Below are 16,521 nucleotides of genomic sequence, written 5' to 3' on the forward strand. Positions count from 1 at the left end.
CTATGAAATTAAATGAACTAATATTTTACGAGGCCAGCATACAATTTTGAGGCTGTTTCGATAAATGTTGGGGTCTGTGATTATCTCACATAACACCATTTCCCACTATAGGAAATGTGGGTTATTTGCGGGCACTATAACATAATTATGGATTATGCCATGAACATTTTAACGGCTCTGTAACACATTTAATTAGGTGCCGGGGTCATTTCAGCACGTTTACAAATTCTGGTGCTTTTACAAGTTTTAGCAGATTCCCAAGTGAAAGACTTCAGGAGCATTACGCCACATTTGGGCGATTTGTGAGTACTATGACACGGTATTGTCACAACATTAGAGTTGGGATAGTGCACTGCTATACTGAATGAAGATGGACGATGAAGAATAGCTGTGGATAGGGGGGAATTCACTCTAACGAAATCAGGGAGTGTAGAGTTCACAGTTTGAAGAGGTTGATTTTAATTGTCATGAGTTTCAGATAATTGTTGGAGAACAAAAACGTGTGAGCTTCCTTGAGAGGAAAGGGAGGAGAAAGACAGACATGAGAAGCACTGCAAGAGATAATGAGCAAGCAGGGGAGCACAAACGAGAGAAAGCTAACTCAGCTCCCTCTAACCTTCTAACATTTTCACTGTGGCGGATTCTGCAAGCGCATGTGTGTGTGTGTGTGTGTGTCCTTGCCACGATGAATAGGCACCATACAGGCAGTGATTAATTCAGATAGTTGTTGGCATTTCAGTTTACATCCCCCAGAAAGCGGCATGCTGCTGCAGCACGAATTCAACATGCTGCATTAAGAGCTTTGCTCCCTTCAGGCAACAGGAATTCTGGGTTATTTCTACCCTGGTGTACGTGGCACAGGTTTGGTTATCTGTGCTGAACTGGGCCAATGAAAGCGCAGCTGCTCCACGGCTCATTGGCTGCCGCGGGGTTATGGGTTAATCCTAATTGGTGACTTTCTGAGAGGCCACACCTCATGGTTTTCCTTCTTTTTCTTTGGGAGGGTAGAGGGCTTTGCACCAAATTTGCATATTTATCCATTTTTACTGTCGTGTGGAGAATTTATAACGTCATTTTGGAATATTTTTCTCTCCAAATGCCACCAAGAAATAATAAAAATAAAGTAAATAAAAAGACCTCTCAGCTTCAGCCGACACAGTTGCTCGTAAACAAACTCGACCGGACTGATTCTTTAAACCGTTTGAATCATCTCAACACAAACTTGCATGCGTCTTCGCCGTACTTTGAAACAATCAGAAAATAATCGGATATCTGATTCGAAAAGTCGAGAAGTGTGTCAAGCGGTGGTGCTGCACCACAACTCCCACTACACTGCTGGGTTGCTGGGCAAAATTTTGAACGGGCCTGCCTCCATACAGGAGTGGCTTGGTGGATGGTAAATGTGTGTGACGTCTTAGCCGGCGTGTTTCTCTAACCCCCCTGTGTATCGTGTGTCTAGACCTCACCAGCACGACTTCTGGAAGAACCACGTGACCCAGATGAGCAGTCACGGGACTTCAACGTCCACACTTCGGGCTTTTTTTTCTTCTTCGATCAATTCTTCGCCTTTATTCCAGCCTACAATCAAACAGGCCGAAATAAGTGAAGCTGACGCGGGAGCCAACGACAAATGGCTGCATCACAGCGAGGTTCAAACCGAACTAAGAATTAATTTTCATAAACTATGGCTACAACTACGCAAAATTGAATTTGATTAGAAATTGATCCAAAAAAATAACTACATTACGACAAATTTAAAATGTATAGATTTACTCGGATTATTTTTTATTTTGAAATCTGTTATTTTCTTTCTGGTAAAATGCTGTTAAATGAATACAGTCTTTACATTTAAACAAAATATGAATAAATTATAGGTTGAAGTAAGTGTAACTGTAACATATTAAAAACTGGAAAAGTTACAATATTACAAATTGAAGCATATACATATACAAAGCATATCACAATGTAATGAAAATTGTGTTGTATTTTCATTCCAAAGAAAAGTATAATCATAAATGATATTGTTTATGCTAAAATAAAATACAATAAACTATTATTTGCATTTTAATAAAATCTTTTAAAGTCACTTAGAATACAAAAACATTGTTAGAAATCGTGTGTCAGCCGTGACCTCTGAGAAATAGAATATCTATGTAGAGGCAGACAAACAAAATCAGATATAACTGATTTTTCTTAACATTAATGATTTGAATATGTATCTATAAATTTAAACAAATTCTTCTTGCATTTGAATGTGTTTTCCCTGTAATGTAGGTATGACAGCTGCCATAAAAATGGCCAAAAATTCCAAAAGTAAAAAAAAAGTCCATTAACGAAAAGAAAAAACAATTAGTGAACTTTTGGTGACCACGCTTTTGCTACTTACGAAAGTCCACTAAAACTTAATAGTAACTTCCATCCAGAGACAGAAATATGAGCAGTGAGCCATAAAGACTTCTGATGGAAACCTAAGCAGCCGGCACACTCAGGAAACAAATAAAACATCTTTATGAGCTGGATTTTATGATCTTAATAGGCGCAGTACCGGTCCAGTGGCCTCTAAGTGCTCTGCTGGACAGGTCTGTGCTTCAGACACCACCGGCTACTGTCTGCACTGCCACACACAAAACTCTGCACAACTCACTGTTTTGATTACGCTGGCTGCTGGATAATTAAAAGAACACTTTCACTGCCCGTGAAATTACAATAAATTCCCATTAGCTGGGTCTAATGTACACGGTGCATATTAAGACACCGAAAATGAAACAAATGGATACACAACACACACTGTATGTAGGAGTCATGTGGTATGGGTAATAGGAGCACTTTTGTTTGGAGGTCTTGTGATTACTGTGCAAAAAAACCTCCTCATTTTCCAATGCAAGTAATTCCAAAAACAAGTGAGAGAAATCTGCTGATGAGGTCAAAATATTTCACTTTCCATCACAGATTGGTACGTTTGAAGCTTATTCTATCGACTGAAAAGTAATTTTCTTGATTTTAAATTGTGCGTTAATTCACAAAATTGTATGAAATGAATGAGCTTTAACTTAAAGTGCTTTCATCTCACCACCAGATTCTCTTCTTGATTTTAGAATGTTTAGGTTTAAAGTGTTTCTTGATTGCTTTTTTTTGTTTGTGCGTTGAAAACAACTCATTTCTGAAAAGTGCATCACATCTTAAATATTTGTTTAATTTCAAATGTGTGTTTATCATTTTCATTTAACTCTTAACTTATCTTCTCATTCTCTAACAAAATCCTTCACATATGTACATTTGTTACAGTGAATAAATGTCTTCTTTCTTTTTTTTTAAATGATATTGATAATTTCAGACAAATTCTGTGCTTATAAGAAAACTAACTTTATGACATGAAATCAGAGTGAAACTTTGGGTTAGGAAAGGGCGGGTGAAACCCTCTCCTCCTGTTTTTTGTTGGTCTCTTTGAAGCAGGACGGGACAGGTGACCTTGTCCCTTTTGTTAAACAGACAATACCGGCTTGTCGGGCCATTAGCTTCTCTTTGTAGGTGCTCGTCTAGGTGTGATATCCACCCTGCCATTGCTGATAGCGCAAAGCCGTCGTCAGAATCCACCACAGGGACAAAGGAAGTAAAACACCCCCGAGGTGATTCACAACATTCCTTTTCCAGTCATCGTAAAATGCCATTATTTCAATTATACATCAGAATGGGCTTGAATCCCACAAATAAGAGGGAGAAGCCGGCAGAGAAGCACTAACAACCGAAGAGCCTCTTGCCCGATTCATGAGAGCGTAGTACTCCACTCAAAAGTGGAGACGTCTGATTGGCGGGAAGGGGAGCGCTGCGATTGGCTGAGGCGGTGGCACATTCTGTGTCGGCTGAGCGCTGGGGACCTGTTACGCCAGATGCCCTCCTCTCGTCCCCTGCAATGTTTGCAGCCCCACGCACGCGATCCCTCGCTCCGCTTGGCTGCACCCTCTCATCGCATTACTTCTGCTATTCTAACTCCGCCATCAATTATGCACTAGAATAACTCTGGGCCCTGATGGAGCCAAGACATAAAAGGGGATCATCAGCGCTCGCAGCGTCTGCCCAGCATGCTCCCTGCCGCACTGCTACCGCTGATATGAGCGGGCCAAGGGCGGCAGCTCGTACGGCACACCGACGGGTTTGTGCACAAACAAACACATCACGGCTTCGTTATTGTGTTAGTAGGTCAATCAGCGACGGGCGTCCATGAGGAATTGCCGACTCAGCAAAGTCACAAAAGCGTAATTCCGGATTGTCAGACTCTTAACGAAGACGAATAATCTCGTCTCACACTGGGTTACATTATTCAACTTGCTTTAAGGTGAGACAAGATCATTCGTCTCCGATTGTTCGATTGATTTGCTCTCAAGAAACAAGTCTGAAAAGTGTCATAACATCCGTTATGAGAAAACTAGACCGTCTCGTCGACTTGTCAACTGAGCTGAATCACGTCTTTTGGACCACTTTTAAAATCAGATCACATTGTTTGGTGTCAGCAAATTTCTATAATAAGAAAAACAGAATGTTTGGTTTGTTTGTAAAGGTGGATATGTTTTTCTTTTGTTGTGCTGCTAATAGCTTTGCCCCGTGTTGAGCCTGTATTGGTCGACATTCACAGATAATATTAAAATGATGAAATAAGGCTCAGTGGCAACAAAAGTCAGGCGATGCCTTCAATCAGCGCTACGCAGAATCATTTCCAGCTTAAAATCAACATTTTCTTCTGAAAGGTCAAAGCTGTCTTCAACTTGTGTACAAAAGAAACACAAACACAAAACATTTTCGAGAAATGAATGTCTGTATTTTAAAAATATCTTGAGGAAAAGCAGAAAATAATTTAGCAGCTCACTGCACTAGACTCAAGAAAAATAATCAAGAAAGACATGATATCAGAAACACATTTTAACTTCTCATACTGATTCTTTTCTATTTTGGGAAAATCTGACTTCAACAACTTGGTAGAAGACATCAAAACCTTCCTCGGGAGTCCTTTGTGTCGGTAAAAGAAGGAGATTTACTTGCAGGAGTGGGAGTGTGGGATCAGAAAAGATCAGAAAACACTCAAGTGATGTCCCAGGATTCGTAACCTACTTCTTTTTTTTTTTCCTGAAACAAAATGGAGTCGAATTTGGAAAATGGCTGCCCGTGTGCTCCACCGCTCCGCCACACACCACATTGAAAAGGCGAAGAAGAGGAGGAGAAATCAGCCACGTGTGGGGAAAGTGTACACGGTGCAGTCTGAGATTTCAATTAAAGACCCCGCAACTCAAGTTGCGGGATGATAAAAAACCCAAAAATCTATTTAATCGCAGCCATTCATCACCAAAGGAACGCAGGCCAGGAAAAAAAAAGGAAAGCCGACATGATGTCGACCCCTCCAATAAAGTCCTGACCTGGATTTCTCCTGGTTGCGTGTGAAGGTTTGTCCGAGCTCTATCGTGAGATCACAAACAGATTTTTTTAATATTTCATGTGTCGCAAAGCACCGAGCGTGCTGAAATCACACAGAGGAGGACACACTGAGTCTCAGCGGACCTGGGAGCCACACGAAAGGTCTCGCAAAGTCACACCAAGTTCATGCAACAACAACTGTTCTTCTTCACACGCGGATACGTAACAATAACAACAATTGCACGGCGGGAGGCTGAAAACAGCGCAAACAGGCGTCTCGTCTGTTGTGATTCGGCTCCGAACCACGATCAGATAAACCCCTCATACCCGAATGATTACATGAGACATGTGAACCGGAGGGATGAAGGCAATTAGCCAGCGGTGGTGTCTCCCACCAAAGCATATTTGGCATGTTTTGGTTTGTCTGTGTGTCTGAAAGAAAAACTGTGTGTCGTACGTGCCGACTCTGTGAATCACGCGTGATTCACAGAGTCTTGACTGGAAAAGCAACTTGCTCACGCATCACGCTTTGTCTAAATTTGTTCCAAGATACACAAAAAGCAACGAGTCAGCAGCCGTTTCAAATCAGGAAATGTCGCCCCGACGAGGAGGTGCACATACTAGGCCTCCGTCCAAAGCCACGGTGACCCACATATGCTTCCCGAAACATTTACTTGGAGGTTTGGCCCTCGCTGTCAAAATGATCGCACATTGAGCCAATTGACATTTCAGCTGTGATCGTATCCGATTCCAGTCGACCGACGTGCCAATTCTCTCATCGCCTCCATTTGTCTTCAAGCAGAGGAGACATCGCAGCCAACAAGTCAAAACCACAGACGTATAAACAGCATTGAGTCGAAAATGAAGCTTAACAATCGCTACAAGAGGATTCAGTCACTTCTAAATAATCCAAACATGTGAGAGAAAACACTGCTGATTTCCCTCAGTCCCGTTGACTCCATTCCCACCTCGTATGTTCTCTACTTTGAAGTACGGAGTTGAAATGCACCGTTAACTTCTACACTTTGTCTCTGTTTGGTTCCTCTGCTGTTTCTTTCTCCAGGGCTGCAGACCTGATTGAGTGTAATCAGCAGCATTGGACACACCTGGGCCCCGTTCATAAAGCCTGAGCCAGCAGCCGTCCCCAGCTGGCACACCTCCTCTCACACACGCGTACAGTATATGTCTGTGTCGGGGCTTTTGGGGTTTCTTTTACTTGTTTTTAACAACACAACAGCCACGCAGCACGTTTTCACGCATGCACTCACTTCACGTTTTGGTTCATAAATCACTTTATTTGTTAAGTGCGACCGCTTTTGTCTCAGTTTTAGAGCTGGAACCAGTGAGTGTATTAGTTCAACCTGTTTTCAACACGAATCAATTTGTTTCTAGGATTTACTGGTAAGAAAAAAAAACATAAAATATGGCCAATGGTTGCACTGTAATCAAGCAAAACAGCTTGAAGACTTTCAGAGTGAATAGTACTCTAAGATTTAGATTTCTTGGTAAAATTGTATATTTTACGGTACAACGATTCAAGCGCGTATGAACAGCCTTCACTCTAGTCTTTACAAACTATAAAAACTCCTGTTTGGTTATTTTTGTTGCTGTTGAGGAGACTCTAAAGGGACTCTAGCTCGGCCGAGCACCCACCCTGCAGTCTTTGATACTGTGTGATGCCCGACAAACAGCAGCAGCCTTGCCCTGTCTGTGAGCAGCTTAGTGGCTCTTTAGGACCTTTTTAGGGGCCGTTTTTAAAAGCTTTACTGCAGTCATTAGGCGCTAAGGCTGATTAATGTGAATGGTCAGGCAGGGCCTGGCTTTCTGAGGGGAGAACAGAGAGGGGTGAAGGGTCCCACAGGAAGTGTTTTGTGTCTCCACACAAAGGGAAGGCTGACCTCTTAAGCCCCTTAGAGCCTCTTTGCTAATACCCTCACCGGTGCCTACAAAGACACAGGGGATGCCATTTCACCACTCACATTTAAACAGGGTACACAGAAAAGAAAGCCCCGGCAAGATTAAAACGGCAGAAAAGTGAACCTCTGTGCAGCGGAGTGAGACTGAGATTAGGCCTGAAGAGTTCCCCCCACTAATCCATTGACTGTCGCGCATATCAAACACAGGGTGCCAAACTCACACAGTGAGTCTCATCGCGTAGCTTTTGCCATAAAAGTAAAAAAAAAATCTTAAATAATTTAAAAAAGAAGCTGGGAATTATTTCCACCTGCCGAACAGTTTCAGTGAATTTTCTAAATTTTAGGGACATTTTCCCTTTTTTCAAGATAACATCTTCTTGAAACAGGTTTATATTTGTATTGAAAACCGGGTGAAATAATCATGTTGCTGGCAGATTTTCTTCAGGTTTTTTAGATCAAGAATATCAAGATGCTGACAATCATTTCTGGAAAAAGTTGATTCATGTTGAAAACCGGTTGTAATGATCATACTGGGCGATTTCTTTTTTTTTTTACTGATACTGAATGCTTATTTTCCTTTTCTAGACCAAGAGGATACTTTGTTCCAGAAAATGATTGAAATGAGTGACTTGCATTCAAAGCAGTTTGAAGATTGTGTGCCGCATTGACAGATTTATTTCAGTTATGCGTAGAATTTTCAAGTGATTTTCTCTGATTCTGGTGCAGCGATGTACGTTCATTCTCTCTCCTTTCATGAGACTGACAATCAATTCTAGAAAGGTCTCAGTAACAAGTCAACTTCTTTTGGAAAGAAGTAATCTTGCTCGATTTGTTGAATGTATTTTAAGTAAAAAAGAAATCTAGATTGAAATGTGATTCTAGGGCTGTGGTCTGCCGGATTTCTTCTTTTTAAAATCTTGAAGAAACTGATTTGTAGCAGAAACCTGATTAAGTTATCATGCTGAGTTTTTTAAACAAAATAGAATTTTCGTTGTTTTTTTTCTTGATTTACCTTATTCAGTGTTCTTTCAAGATGGAGAAAGACTCAGTTCTAGAAAAATCACAGAACCCGGGGGAATGAACACTATATTTGGCAAGTTCAGTGATCAACATACTGACATGAAACAAGTTGACTTCTCTTGGAATCATGCTGCACTGACAAATGTGTTGCTCCTAATGGAAAACAAGACTTTGGTGACTCATACAGTGACAATAAAATACTTTTTCAAGATGGAAATTCTTGTCATGGACAAGAAAAAATGCACCAACTTGCAATTCAGTGATTGTAACCACAGTGCAGTTGCTGTGTCATAGCCTGAGAGAAACATTGCCGTAAACCAATAAAGCGGCCACACTTATTAGTAAACCTCAACCCACTACTTCCTGTCAATCACGCCCCGGCAGCCCGAGGGCCCTCGCCTTGTCAGTCGGAGCGTAAAAGGGAGGGCTGTGGCAGCTCCTCTCTGCAGGCAGGGTCGTAGAGAGCACGGGGGAAATGACGGGCGTCTCCACAGGACCTCTGCAGAGAGCCGAGTCTCTGGAGCTCAGACTTATTAAGCGCATTCTGCGAGGTACGACTGATTAAAGTCCAGCGAGTGGAAGCGGACTTGACGCGATATGAAGGAGATGTTCCTATCTGGGATGTGGCGCTCTTTCATTTCAGGCGCTTAGAGACTGAAGTGCTGCGAGGAGGCTTAATGCTCCTGCACTTTCTAATAAAATGGAAGGTAAACCTCAGATAAGAAGCCTCTCATCCTCAGGTTATTGATACTTTCTGAACCCTCTCCAGAGGAAATCACATTCAGTCCGCTCTCTTTGATGCCTTTTTGTGATTGACACTTCCTCAGGGTGGAAACATTCTGACCCCACCGCGGGGGACTCCACGGCCTGCACACCGTCCCCCCTGTCGTAGCCTCTGGCCTCTTATGAGGAAGTTTCTCTCACCCCCGCGACTGTATTGTCCCTCCTGTTCTAATCCCCCCCCCCCCCCCCCCCCCCCCACCTCAGTTAACATATGCACCACCTCTCCCGTCCCCTCCTTCTCCCAGTGTGTCTCCCTGCTCAGCTAAAAGCTACGGGCCACTGAGTACGAGCGGAACAATGGCGGCCTTTCAGGCACTAGGTGCCAACGCTGGGAGAGGGCTGCGGTCCTGAGACCCAGTCAATATTTGGACGTGCTTTGCCTTTTTTTGTGTCCCGTTTTTTCTTAATCCGAGCGGAACCGAGCGGCAGGGAGCCCGGGAAGAGGCTGAGAGGGGAAAGCGAGGGTAAACAGTGGGAACAATGCAAACGGGTCAACTCACAATGCCACTGGGAAACTATCACAACATCGGCTCGCCACCGAGGGAAGAATCAAGTATTGTTTCTTTAAGTGGAGATTAAAAAGAGAGCAGAGTAGGGAAAGCAAGAAATGTGTCACGTCGAGAAGCTTGCTCCCATTTTCTGAGGTAGAACCTCAACCGAAAGCCAAAACCAAACTGTCTTTTCTCCTCAGTTTCCGGACGTACTTAAGAACGTCGGAGGCCTTTTTAAAGTCAACAGCCACACTTATATCACACATGCAAACAGGCCTCTGAAACAATTCTTTGATTGTCTACCGGAGAAATATGTTGCATCTGCTGGGGGAAGCTTTGGATGGGCATTATCAGGGATTAAAGGAAACCCCTGGGGTGACGGGGCTCTCGCTGAATGCTGGAATCCCTCTCTCCCCAGCTGTCAGGTCCTTAGTCCCACCCAATGAGGTTCTTTGATGACGAGGGGTATCAGTTTCCATGGCGGCGGAGACACAAACAGCTTGGGAGATTAGGGACGGAACTCGGCCCCCGAATCTCCGTTGATCCCACCTATCAGCAGCAAATAAACACCTTGGGCCTCGGCAACGCCTGCGTGCAGAACCATATGGACCCGGGTGGGTTTTAATGAAGCAGCTCAATAGCTGGTGAGCAGGGAATTCACTAATAGCTCCTTGTCAGAGCAGCAGTAAATACCCCGCTCATACACTTCATGCCATCATTTGGTTGCCGCCACAGACGGCGAAGCTGACAAGGAACATCTGTGACTCATTTTTCTTACATGAGCTTTTCCACCACGAAACGCCAGAGTTTTTGTTTTTCATTGTTCTACGGGTTTTGATTTCTCGTGCTTATTGGGAGGTTTCTGTCTTGTTGCCACTTTCTTATACAGCGTACTTAATACTGTCTTTATTACTGGTTAATAGCACTTTATGGATCACACAAAAAGGAAAACTGATCGGTTTGCTTGAATCTTATCTGATCAAGCACAATATAAAAGGTTTATCAGTTGAAATGAATGGCTTTATTAATGTTAATATGTCATTTGTTCATACATTAAAGGTCCTTAAGAAGCTATTAATAACGATTGTGTTCATATTAAATCCATGTATAGAGAATGTTTTTATATTTCCAACTTTCTAATAGGCATACTAAGTTATTAATACCACATAGATCAGACATTAGCAACTAGCTACTAACTCCACAGCGTCTGATCTTACTCTAAACGATTCATTCACCATTTATTACAACTGAACTCTATCCTTGTCAATAGGACGGGCGACAACATAACAGCAGCTACACGTTCTTCCTCATCACAATAAAACCACAGTATCTACGGCGAAGTTTGTATTTTGCCACGTACACAATTTTTTGTTAATTCCTTCATTTCTAGTTTTTGAAAATAGGTTTCTCACTTTCTAATGAGCCATCGGGTGTTTCGTTTTTATGTTAGTGAATCATAAATTCTGCAGTAGGAAAGTCAATAAGTTTTTAAGAAATTGCTTTTGTTCTATAAGTTGCACAATGCAGTTCTTTCTCAGAATGTGGGGGGTGGAACTGTCCACTGTCTACTTTTTCTCAAAATAAATTGTTCTGACAAATGGCTTCTAACAGATCTATAAACATGAATACATGTTATGCTTGGAAGCGGAACCCTGTACTGTACTTCTGGCTTGTAAACGTTGGCGATACTGCTACGGCCGCTACGCATCGCTCTTCATTATTCTGACAATATCTGAAATCATTCTACGACGTAAAGGAGTCACAACAGTGTTTTGCCAAGTATACTCTTTACACGTCTTCTTCAGGAATATATCCAAATTAGGAGAGTGCCCAGACTTTCCAAACCTCCATAGCAACTATGTGCACACTTTGACTAATGGACTGACTCAGAGTAGAGCGAACAATGCAAAAGCTTTTACTGCAGCCTCTGCAGTGAGGGAACTACGGATAAATACCAAAATGGCACAATTATCTGCAGCCCTTTTGGTCAATCAATCAATCAATCAACTGTGTCTCTGCACTTTCTTTCTAACGAGGCTCCCTGATTCTGGAGTTTCATTTAATTTCATTAAGTAGCTCATTCTAGCACAGCTACTCGCTGTCAGTGGAAGCTTTTTTTAAAATCCAGGCGAAGCTGAGCCATCCTCGGGGCTGTAAATCTCCCTCCTCCTCCTCCCAGAGTCCTGCTCGTCTGAGCCTGATCAGCAACAAGCATCAGCGCAGGAAGATATTTCCCCCCCCGAGATGAAAGCCCAGCAAACACAGACGCCTGTTTATCTAAATTACCCCAAAAAAGAGGTTTGTTTCAGCCCCTTTCAAACAATAGAAAAACATGAAAATGTCATCGCATTTCCATTTTTCACGACTCACTTCCCATTTCAATTCCAGCGCTCCTGTAGGGGATTTCATGAATGGCTGAGTATGGGCTGCTGCTCCGGATGCAATTTCTCCCCACTTTGGTCAAATATGCAGCAGAGAAGGCAGAAGAGGGGGGTAAGAAAGCTCATCTGGAAGTTGGGACTGTACCGCATCAGGTTCCTGGGGCTCCAATGCTGAGTATGGTTACATTAAACAGCAGGGTTCCGGGGCCCGCAAGCTCGTACGGAATACTGTTAGGTTCTGCTACAGGTCAGGGGGGGGGGCAGGCTTTAAGCACGGCCCTCTCCTATACATTATACACCCGGGGTCAGGTTTCGATTAAAGTCATGAATGAGAAAAGGAGACAGTCATTTAGAGTTACTCATTTATTTAGCCCCCCATTCTGCAGAGACAAAGCCCAGGCGGGGTGCCGCGCCGGGGCCGCCACCGGGCCCCATGGCCGGCGGTACTGCCCCGGTTTTGACCCTGACAACGGTCCCCTCTGCGCTGCTTAACCCACAACTTGCCTGGTTACTACCAAGTGTGTGACCTCAGCATGTGTGGATCTCTCACAAGACTGAGCGCCACGCTGTGCCTTGGCCTCTGCTGAAATGCCCCTGTGTACCCCCTTATTGTCTGCCCCAGCGTGGGTCGGGGAGGGGGAGGAAGAGATTGAGGAGGGGGGGGGGGCACTTGGATGTGGGAGCATGGCAACCAAGAAACCAGACTCGGGAACTGGGAACTGTTTGAAGGCCAGGAGGGAGAGAGAAAAGAACAACTTGCAGCCTCTGTGGGACCGAAATCTGTTATCAGACTCTGATCTCTGTCAGCCGTTGAAGCCACCACCACATTTGCATTCGCATTAACATCCCGTCAGGTCAACTCCTCTGCAGCGCAACAGACCAGTTTCTTGTCCCCGACCAAACGTCCATGTACACTTCTATTCTTTTTGTTTGTTTATTTAATAAACTAATGCCCGAAACTGCCGCCAGCAGCGAAGGTGTTCCAACTCATAGTGACACACACTCGTTATATCACCATGTGCTCAAGTGCCAAGAGTGAAGCACTGAGTCACCCAGGGAGGTGCCCTGACACACTCAGGAGAGAATTGTCAATTTGGTATTTCAACTGAAGGATCTGGACTCGTATGAACAAACTTTTTTTGGGGGGGGAACTTGCTTTATAAAAAACCTTAAGTTTTGAACTGCATGTTTTGAATCACCCGTAACAACAAAATACACTTTATGAGCAGCGCTCTACTGTACAATAAACCACATCAACTCTAACTTGACAAAGACTAAATATCTCCACAGTCTGACAGGATGTATCACCATTTGGCACAAAAAACAATTCTGTCAATTCTAATCCGTGGCAGCAGACTGGAAGAGACTCGAGAGTTATTTCAACGCAGCGGCGTAACGCATCTCTGCGGGCGCTCCTCATATCTTTCATTTTTCAACCTGAACGTGCAGCATGACACTGAACATAAACGCGTAATAGCGCGTACTAGCGCGCATCCACAGTGTGGAAATGCTCTCGTCCCTCCGTCAAGCGGGATTCATGCTGATTCAGATACGGAGGATTATTCGGCTGTATCACCACAATATAACGGCCAGTGAAGACAGCACATATATTATGTAGTGGAGCTGACACACACACACACTCGTTTGATCAACCTTGTGTGTGCCGGAGAAGAGTTCATAACGGTGGGAGCGCAAAGCAGATGTTCTATATGCATTATTACAAATTGATGAAATGGCAGGTTAGCTTTTAAATTCTAAATATATAAAGTGACGTTTTGTTAAGCTTCTCCAATGGGGGGGGGGGCTTCTTGTGATGCACCAAACGGGGCTCGTGAGTGTACACACTGCGCGTGCTGTCACTCAACGATGAAACTACTGTAAACCCGTTTGGGTGCAGCTTCAAGCGGGCAACGTCGGCGCAGGGGAGCCCCTGTGTGCCGGCGCGTCCCTGCAGTGAGAGCGGGCGGGTTGTTACTCACTTGGCGTTGGTCCGGTTCCAGTAGACGGCGTAGCGGTCGGACACCACCTTGGAAGCCGGGTCCTGGCCGTACACGCACACCACTACGACGAGGAAGAGAAGGAGGATCATTTCCACCTGCGGCATATTGGCTCCGGAACTCCGATGCAAGTCAAATGGATTACAGTCCCTGTCCTGTGGATCAGGTTTTAGGTGTCTGGTGACGGATGTGGTGGTGAAATGTTGCGAGGAGAGAGTCCGCTTTACAGGTGAAGCTCCCCGCTCGGTGTTTGGAACTAAATGAAATGTCTTTCTCTCCTTTTTTTAAAAACAAAAACGGCGTTTCACTGCTCCCTCTGCGTTTTGACAGTCGGATCAATTACTTTGCACCAAACGCTTCACTCGAAAACCAGTTCTACTTGAAGCAGGGAGGAAGCCACAGCATTTCTGCCTGAACAATCTTCTGCCGGCTCAACTCCGCTCCGCGCAGCAAACAGTTTCTCCAACTCGCCTCTAATTTCCCGGAGAGGAGGTGCGCAGTGGGGGGGGGAATGTAAAAAGCAGAGAATGAAGAATGAAGAATCAGACAACAGGTAAACGGAGCAGAAACGCAGTCCTTGTGGCGTCGCGCTCTCCGGTTTAGGATCTGTCTCCTCCTGTTCGGTGTGACTCAACCGAGAAGAAGCCCGAAAGAAGAAGACTCGAACCGGCAGCTTATTCAGCTCCGGCTGAACCCGCAGCTGCCCGAGTGCTTTCTAACCCCTCCGCCGAAAAACAACAAACGCACGCAGGGGAACAAAAATAAATCAAACCTCTCTGCGTAAACGCGCACAATCTCCGGGTGAAAACGTCACCCTGACGAGCGGCTCCGCAACATCACCTCACCGAGAGCGCACGAGAAGCGGTGTTGTCAATGTGGAGGAAGCAAGCCAAGTCTGCAGCGCTTCGGCTTCTGCGGCCATGCTCTCCCGGACCAACCCCCCCTACTCCTCCTCCACCCCCGACCCCCCCCCCCCCTCTCTCTCTCTCTCTTCCTCTCTCTCTCTCTCCCTCTCTCTCTCTCTCTCTCTCTCTCTCTCTCTCTCTCTCTCTCTCTTCCTCTCCCTTCCTCCCTCCTACTGTGCCAGCTGGGGCACACTGCAAAAAAATGCTCGTCTTTGCAGTTGAGACTGAATCTTCTGGGGCGAATTAAATAATTATGCAAAATGTATTTTAATATATATATATGCCTCGTTTCCACTTTGAGTTGCTTCACGTTTTCACAAGTTGCAGAAAATCCATCTCAGAGCAAAGCACTCCACGAGGAAGGAAGCACTGGAATGGTACCGTTCTGTGTAGAAAGTGATACACGTTCTCTGCTGTCATGAACTCTATCCCTGTGAGGGTGAGGGGGGGGGGGTTGTTTGTTGCCGCTGACATTTCTTGCAGAGTACAGTTTCACGGTTGCTCATGATCTCATTGGCTTGGGGTTTGAGTGACGGGCGTTTCGCAACACCCCTCCTCCCGGTGGGTTGGGGGGGGGGGGGGTCTGTTCTTCCCAGGCTACAGGTCTCAGATCTTTTCACTTAATTTCACTTGATCTCAATCAATGTCCCGTTTGCCCAGACATTTGATGTCATTCAATTAGGCCAGAAACCAAAGTTCAGCTGTTTTCAATGCAATTTAACCACTTTTTTTTTTTTTTTTAACAAAATGACAATTAACTGTGTTGTCAGTAAATACAGTGCTCCCTGCCACAAGAAATGGTTTCCAACTGGTTTTCAGACAGTCCTTTAACTGGCAACATTGCCCTGAAACCAGATAAGTGTCTCATGGCGTGAGTTTTCACTTGTTTGGGGGAAACACAATTTTCCATTCTACTCTAAATTACCCCACAAGCCACACATTTCAATATCAGCACAAAAGCAAAATGCTTTCACTTCCTCTCATTTGCTTCGAAATAATATGTAATGCTTTCTCAGCCACACATTTGTCTCAGACTTCCTTCACCTTCCATGCTGTAGATCTACAGTGAGCTGTGCAGTGGTTTGGGTTCCTGACTCAGTGCGCCACGTAGTGGTGGTCATGGGAAAACCATCAGGAATTGTCTGGGGATCCACAGTTTCTCTTTAGCAAGAACTTAACACACTGCTCACTGAAGAAAAGACTATTTCAACCATTTAAAAAAAAGGTATTTAGGTGTAGTTTGGAGAAAGCGCATCAGTGAGGCCGAGCAGTCTAATCCTCCTCATAACAACAGTACCACTGAGGGAGCTCGTCTGAGGGCCGCTGGGCTCAACAGGAGGATTTTACAGAGACACTGAACAGTCGCCGCTCCTCACAAACAGCCGGATTTAGCAACACTGAAGATGGTGTAAACTTTTTCAAATCATGAGGTTTTTTTTTTATTTGACCACGATGCAAGCTCTGGGTTGATCACCTGCAAATTGAAGTGAAATAGAAGGAGCACATCACATCCAATGCTTTATATTTAGCATATCAAATGTTTTACTGGCTGTGACTGAGTGGGAAAGGGGCTAAGTGGTTCACAGTGCTGCCTCAGAGCAAGATAACTTCAGTGGGGTTGTATC

At 44.4% G+C, this 16,521-nt stretch overlaps 1 protein-coding gene across 1 annotated transcript in view; it reads right to left on the reverse strand.

Annotated features, from left to right (window-relative positions):
• Positions 1–14,912, reverse strand: part of LOC306792780 (ephrin-A5-like) — a 63,820-nt gene extending 48,908 nt beyond the window's left edge. Inside the window, exon 1 of the mRNA XM_079290081.1 lies at positions 13,974–14,912. Within this exon, the coding sequence (XP_079146207.1) occupies positions 13,974–14,098 (125 nt within the window). The 5' untranslated portion in view covers positions 14,099–14,912. The remainder of the gene's footprint in view (positions 1–13,973) is intronic.
• Positions 14,913–16,521: the final 1,609 nt, after the last annotated feature.

This window comes from Melanostigma gelatinosum (genome assembly GCF_949748355.1).
Source record: "Melanostigma gelatinosum genome assembly, chromosome: 18".
NCBI lineage: Eukaryota > Metazoa > Chordata > Actinopteri > Perciformes > Zoarcidae > Melanostigma > Melanostigma gelatinosum.